Genomic DNA, 7,953 nt, shown 5'->3' with positions numbered 1-7,953 from the left:
CTAAGGAAAATGTTGTTTAAAATTACGTCAGGAACCTCCCATTTCAATATCTTACACTAGTTTTGGGATACTTTGTATATAATTGTTTCAAAATGTGAATAAAAATTGTGACGTTTATCAGAAATTGGGAGATTTACTGTCCATTCGGCTTAAAAAGGATTCGTATATTTTTTTCACATCGAATTGTTTAAAATTGATCGATACGATTTATATCCATTTTTAATGCTTAATACTTTTCCATTCCATTCTTCCTATGAGTGATTTTCGCATGAAAAATGTCATAGATTTATCTGAAAATTCTTTCACATGTAGAAACATTTCGAATTACCCTTTTGTACTGACTCCCTTTGACGGTTTTTATTTCCATCCTATTTTTCCTTTATCGTCTCTTTTTACGCGATATGATGTTACGATATCTTCTTTGCAGCTTTTTTGCGCCGCGGGAAACACGCAGATTTTTGCGTGCGCGTATGAAATCTGGGACATCGAAACAAACTCGACGGCTCGTTTAATAATTTACTATGTAAATCTTAATGCTCGATGTTCCTTGGTAAATTCGAGTTGCCTGGATTTAAAAATTCTGCTGTATTAATTAAACCAAATTTACTATGATTACCGAACGCGGAAGCTGTTCGAAACTTTTAAACGGCTCCTATGGCGGCGGTGTCTAATAAATTTCCATTTTGCATGATTAAATTCTTGAATCATGTCGGACTTACTCGGTTACTTAAAAATCTGAAGAATTAATAGCTGGCATGTTCGCATGTATGATATTGAGAGTCGAGAATGAAACGCTTAACTTTTATGGAATACCGAGAAAAAAAATCTGCGAAAAATGTTTCAATTACAAAATAATATATGAAACGTGTAATTGAAATTTCATTTCGTATCACGTAGTTTATTGGGTAATTAAAATAATTGTTGAAGTCGCTTCGAACTATCTGCAATATTTATTCCAAGATTCACTATTTTTTCTATACATATCTGAGGAAAACTGTTAAAACCGAAAAGAGGTGATTCTTTAAGTGATTCTGAGCAACAATTTCCTTTGGCAAAATGCAGTATGAGGTACGGTTTTTGAATTATTAAGGAAAAACGCTAACCAATGAGAGCCGGCGTAGGCTCCCCCACGCTGAGCCGCGACCGACCGTTACGATCCGAACCAATACTCTCATTGGTCATCTGTTTTTCGTTGTTAATTCAAAAACCATGCCTCACTTTGCTTTCTGCCAAAGGAAATTGTTGTTCAGAAACACCTAAAGAATCACCTCTCCTCGGCTCTAACACTTTTTTGGGACACCCTGTATAACTTGAAATACAATAAAAATAAACTCGCTTGCCATTGTATTTCCGCAGTCAGTTTCCAGCGCAGTACGGACCGTTTAACGATTACAACCGGCAGCAGAAGATATTAACGAAACATCTTCCTCCGAATTAAAATGCAAGCGGATGTTGCTTCGTTCCAGGCAATCGCGGACATAGTGGAGTCCATGAAATGGAGCGCCTTCGCAGCGATTTACGAAGACAATGACGGCCTGTCGCGAATCCAGAAAGCTTTATCACTTAAGCGGAATAAGGACAGCGTGATCGCGATAAGAAAGTTGGACAAGGGGACCGATTACAGGCTGGTGTTGAAAGAGATCCGGGCGTTGTCCATCTTCAACGTGATCGTAGACGTCGATCCGAGTAAAATTGTCGACGTGCTGTTCCAAGCGAAGGAAGTCAAGCTGCTGACGGAGTACTGCAATTTTTTGATCACTTACCTGGTATCAGTTCTTATCTTTATACATCTTTCTTTTAATCGTTCATGCTGGGATTGGAGGTTTCATTTTTATTTATTAAACAAAAGAAGATCGTTCGTTGCATGAAGATTGTCAAATATTCGTTACATTAGTCGTTACTTATTTATTATTTATTTATTTAAACCATGACAGAGGCGGGATTAATAGATATAGCTAACCATCATGGCGACGCGAAGCCAGGAATTATATTCGTGGTCCCGAAAGCCGAGGACCAAACACAGTTCAGTTTTTGCAGTTTTTAATCGTTCTGCGCATGGCTTCGTCTAGTTCTACTGCTCGCCACAAGAGGTCATGGTAAATGTGTCAATTCCCAATATCCATGATTTAAGCCGATTCTCCGTACTGGACAGGCCCAATAACGGAAGACTCCTGGACGATGTCTATTTATCAGTCATTACATCTTATATCTATCAGTCTTTTTTCGACATATCAACAGACGACAAGTTGTTGCGTTTTTAATTGTTGCCTTATTTCAACAGTTCACATATCCATTTGTGTGACTGAAACCGACTAGCCACGATTCCAATTCAATCCGTACGAATTAAGCTCGACTGTCTCCCGCGTCCCCGGGATTACCGCGTTTTATTAGAACACGTCGCGATTCGTTGTCGAGGCGGTTAAAAAATTCGCTCGCCAACTGGACGCGGACAGTTAGCGGCGGCAGCACTGTCGTCGGTTTTCACGGCCGCGGCATTTCCACAAGGAAATTTCATTAATAAATCCGTAGGACGCATCCCGGCCACGTTCACCCCGGGCAGCGTAGTAACTGCATTAGCCAGCTTACAATTGCCAGGCTTTTTATTAAACGGTGCCATAAATTGCCGGGAGTAATTGTTTTCAGCGATACGCGCCGGTAATGGCGTGCCGCCTGAACATTCCCTTTGCTTGCCACCCGCCCACGGAATCCGCTTTTTATGACACATTACCAGCGAGCACGTAACAATACCTCCATAAATAACGACGTTCGCCGACCGTCGAGGGTTTTCGCGCAAGGCGTATCGTTTCCTCCCCCCTCACCCCCATTTTTTCTTCTCCGTCTCCTTCCTATTTTCTTTCCACTTTTTGTCTCCGACCTGAACACAATACGAAATCCTCCGAGTGACGCGTAGAAGCGTCCCCCTTTGTCGTGTCGAAATCGCGCGCGCGGAGACAATGCTGGGGTTTCAGCGCGACTTGCAAACTTTTACGATTCACGTAGCGAGTTCGAATGGAAGAAAGAATAACGCGTCCTTTTCACGGTTATATTTTGTACAACGAATGAGTACTCTCTCAAGACCTAATTTTTTATATGACCGTTTCGTTAAGAGCTTAGGGTGGTCAGGTGACTTACCTGACATCTGTTGGTACAGTTTTCGCTCTGTTTTAAAAGCAGGGGAAAATATGAGTGATGAAAATCGAATTACCCAAATTATTTTTCATTTTGGGCTGGCCTAATCTCTTAATTTATCTGTTTGCCCTAAAGTTAGGTGCAAACCAGTAATGGATTCTCGACTCATGCATCAGATTTCTACTTATACTCTATTTCCCGAGTGACTAGGAGTCGGCACGGTTCAGTTTTCGGTCGTTCTACGCATCTCCCACCCATATTTACCACTTCCCAATACAAGCGTGTCCTTATTGTCCTATCGTGTATAATGAACCGTAGTCGGTGAGGCGGCGATTAAAGGTCTAACCCCACTGACGACACGACAACGACAATTTGGGTTTTTTGAGGTGGTGGGGCGGCCGTGCCCGTACCGTACTGGCTACGTGTACTGGCTCGGCCGCCCCACCACCTCAAAAAACTTAAAATGTCGTTGTCGTGTCGTCAGTGGGGCTAGACCTTAACGCATGGTGGGAGGTCCAAGACGTTCGCTGCGGCCCCCACCACCTTTCAAGCTGCGCGGAAGGCTCCTAGTCACTCGGGAAATAGAGTATAGTTCGTAGAAAATCTGTAGAATACATCGTGTGATTACGTCATTAACGTCGAAAACCGTGTTTTCGATCAGTTTTCGATCAGTTTTCGATCAGTTTTCGATCAGTTTTCGACGTTAATGACCTAATCACACGATCTATTCTACAGATTTTCTACAAACTAAGTAGAAAACTGATGCATGAGTCGAGAATCCATTACTCCACACGGTTTTCGACTATAATGACGTAATCAGACGTAACCTAACCTCTACAGGTTTTTTACAAACTAAGTAGAAAACTAATAACACGAGTCGAGAACCCATTACTGGTGCAAACTGAATTAAACCCAAGAACATTCGATCTGCAGTTTCAAGCAGAAAAGTCAAAAGGTCAAACGTATCAATCCATATTGCACGGAAGACTTCGCCCGGCACTAAAACTTGTCGACAGGACAAAGAAGATTCTGTATCACGAAATTGCCCCGTACCCTCTCGCGTTCCAGGGAATTTTGTTTTCTACTTTTTCCAACCGCCGCGACGTCGTAACGTCAAGCCGGGGAGGACGCTTTTTGATCGCGGCAGCTACGCGACGACGGAAGCCGTTTGAGCATTCCTCTCTGCCGCTCTTCGCAAATAACGAAATTTGTCCGTGTACATACGGAGATGTGTCGGGAGGCGAAAGACGCGGCGCCGCGCGGCACGTCCCATGAATTCGTGAGAAATTTCGCTATGTATCTATATTTGTCCGGGTCGTGGAGAAATTCGTGGAACGATGGCTCGTTGAACGCCGCGCCACGGTCAGACCCCCCCGTGACGCCGGGTCGCGGACCCACGTCAACGTCATCGTTTCTCCTGATCCGACGCCGCGATTTCGATAACCCCAAATGCCGTTCCCCACCTCCACGACCTTTCCTGCCAACAAATGTTCTAATTGAAGAAACCAGATACTTTCACTTCACAACACGAACACGACGTCGACGGAATATTCCGTTTAGCTGTCTTCGAACCAGAATTCTTTCTCGTATTTTCTCTAAATAAATCCACTGATAAGTCGGTTGATTTTATCTGACGAATTATTGACCTGACGAATCTCCCTCGGGCAAAAATCGTACGAAATACGAAGCGAACCTGGCAAGGAACTGGCAACGAGTTTCCGCGTTGCGGATGTATGTATGTATGTATATGTATAGTTCTTATCGTTAACGCGGAGTTCCCAAGTTGTTTCTCGCTTGTTGCACCGAGAGGGGTGGACTACCCCTCGAACCGTCGGTCCGTTTAAGGCTCGAAGTTTCATGGTTGCCGGTATGGAAGCTGTGTGTTCCTTGAACCAGGTCGATCCCACTGGGACGCGGGTGTAGTACGTGTTCGGTGACGGATCGGGGGTCCTCTCGGAGGCCACCGTGAATTTGCGGAATCGTCCGAAATAGATGACGCGCCAGTTCGGAAGTTTGGCTCCGCCGCCAGATAGGATCGCGTTGCGTTTGGCAATCGACATTTTTTAAAGTTATGTCCCGGTCGAAAAACGGTGAAGTGTAGGATAATGGCCGGGAACAAAACGGTAGAAGTGAACTCCTCGCTTGATTTAATGGATATAAATGCGATCAGATGGAAATTATTATAACGACGCACAGTGCGTTGGGTACATAAGATAGAAATCATACTTTAATACTCTTTGAAATAAATAATAAAAATACAACAATTACAATATAACGTCTTACATCTGACACTATATAGCAGCCATACTTACTGGTTACGCTCATGACGTAAAAATATAAGGTGTGTTCTTGCGCAGCCATTTAACACTAGAAAGACTGAAACTTAGTATATACCTATATTGCCCAAAGCAGTCAAAATGACTGCATTGTAAACGAATATTGTGTAAAGACATTTGTCTAAAATTAATTTTTAATATTTTTTATATTATTTACAGTCATATAACAAGTTATTAGTAAATGTTAACAATAAAAAAATTTACTTCACTTGGAAAAAAAAATAATTTATGCATTATTATTTGTACATTTGCCCAAAGTCAGTCAAAATGACTTTCTTGGGCAATCTAGTGTTAAACAACTATATAATCATGGACGCTTCCATTCGTTAGCCATTTTGCATTTCTAACCAATCACGCTTCATATTAAAACAGAGCGAATTTTAAAATCGTAACCATATCAAAAATTAAGTTCTCGGAGTGTAATGTATATACTCTTGTTCGGACTAAACAATAGGTCATCATACTTCCAATATGGCCGACCAATGGAAGACGCAGACAGCGACATAGTTACGCTATATTCAATATTCAAACGGCGGAGACTTATCTGTACTTCTAATATTATTTTTATCTCATACATACAACGCACTGTGCGACGTTTCTCATGTCAGATCGTAACACGTGTATGCAATTTGAAAACTAGACGAATTGCTTCAGGACCCGACAAAGTTGTCCATCTCGGACGTGCGGAGTGAATCGGAATCGACGATTAACATCACCGGTCTCAGCTTGCGTGAGAACGACGTCGAAGGAGTGAATTTGGTACGTATAATAAAGGTATCGCACGTTTCGTCCCGGAAATGGAATGTTCACATATTGATATTTCTGAAGCACCAAGTCGAATCGGTAGACGCCTTTCAACCGTGCGAAGTGAACAGATATCGAGGGTGTCGATATTTTTCGTATTCGACGCACGTACTAAAGTGCACAGTGGATTTCCGTGAATTGCCACTGTGGACGTTAAGTAGGTTTAAATCAAATTTGCAGCAAAGGTATTTCCCTCGAATAAAAAACCGTCTACCAGTTTTTATCAATTAAAATGTCGCCGGAGCGCGGGTACCGCCGAAAGTTAAGGGTAACAGGTTCTTCATTAACCGGTCGACGTACCGAGGCGCCCCGGCGCGAGGGACGCTACGCGGGCTCAGCTGTTCGCCGGGAAATCTACCCGCGACACAGTACTTACGAGCAGCTGACGGTCTCCCTTAAGTTTCGTTTCATTAGCCACCGCCGATTCGCGTTTGTATCGCGAATAGAGGGTCGTTGCTGCGCCCGCACGCCAGCAATATCGTTCCGTTTCTTCGTCTCTTTATATGCAAACGCAACCCCCCCGTGGGACGATTAAGCCTGTTGTTTTATAATTTCGCAAGATTGGACGGCTTAATGTTTCATTTCTCATTATAACGGAATGTCGTAAGCCAGGGAATGCTTGGGCCGGAAACGAGTCTCGTTGAATAACATGATTATGGTGCCACGGCTAATGACGCGGATTCTTTCCCCGGCGAGGCTAAAGTTCTTCAGATTTTCTCGCCGTTCCGAGGAATTAGCTTCGTAATAATTTACATACAGACAAATGACTGTAACATTTCTCGCCTAATCATCACGCAATTTATACATTCTGTGAATACCATGGAATTATATTAAAAATTTAATCTCTTCGTCTATTCATTAATTAATAAATAATAAAACTTATTAATAAATAAGGAAATCTTATGAGGTACAGCAATTTTTATTTAGGTGGAGTCGGCTGTTTTGTACGACGCCGTCTTTCTGGTGTATAACGCGCTGGAGAGCTTGAATGCACGGAACAAAGACAGTGAGGAACCGGTAACAATTGACCCAGTATCGCTCTCTTGCGCGGAGGCAGAGAAATATACCGCAGGTCCCAACATTACCAACCTTATAAAAGAGGTAAAAAAAATTGCTCATATAAAAAACTTGAACCACCCTTGAATTAAAAAAATTGTTTTCTGATACGAAATCAATTATATTATTTCCGATGTTATTATTGGAGTCCTTCAGACTGTTAAATCCTGATAAGATTTAAAGAAATCGCGTCCTTGTTACTCTCACCCCTTACAATCGCACCCCTATTAGTATTCTGCTATAATGAAATGGAATACATGTGCATGTGATTATATAGAATGCTTTGCACATGTACAATGCGATGTACCTGTAATTGTATTTGTGATGGTAGCTGTCCACAGAGGGGAAGATCACGGGGGCGATGACGATCAACGAAGAGGGTCGTCGAGATTCCTTCAATCTACGAGTAATGGACATGAGGGCAGAAGACAGTGTCCAGATCGGTTATTGGGACCCAGACGGTCTCCATACTGGCGACACTGACCAAGAACGCGAACAGTATTTATACAAGTCGATTGAACAAAAGAAATTCAAGATCAGTACAAAAGTAGTTCGTATTTCATTCATTATTGTACTGCGGATTTTTATCCAAAACGATTATGGCATCAATTTAATTTTTTTAACGAAA

General features: G+C 42.3%; 1 protein-coding gene across 1 annotated transcript in view; it reads left to right on the top strand.

Annotated features, from left to right (window-relative positions):
• LOC108626849 (glutamate receptor ionotropic, kainate 2) overlaps positions 1-7,953 on the top strand; it is a 48,640-nt gene that overhangs the window by 34,169 nt on the left and 6,518 nt on the right. The window contains exons 5-8 of the mRNA XM_018027777.2: positions 1,467-1,766; positions 6,120-6,224; positions 7,197-7,370; positions 7,657-7,875. Of these exons, the coding sequence (XP_017883266.1) occupies positions 1,467-1,766; positions 6,120-6,224; positions 7,197-7,370; positions 7,657-7,875 (798 nt within the window). The remainder of the gene's footprint in view (positions 1-1,466; positions 1,767-6,119; positions 6,225-7,196; positions 7,371-7,656; positions 7,876-7,953) is intronic.

Source organism: Ceratina calcarata, unplaced genomic scaffold, assembly GCF_001652005.2.
Source record: "Ceratina calcarata isolate Rehan_Ccalc_2016 unplaced genomic scaffold, ASM165200v1 scaffold123.2, whole genome shotgun sequence".
Lineage (NCBI taxonomy): Eukaryota > Metazoa > Arthropoda > Insecta > Hymenoptera > Apidae > Ceratina > Ceratina calcarata.
The sequence above is the reverse complement of the archived record's forward strand: the minus strand, read 5'-3'. Positions and strand labels throughout refer to the sequence as shown.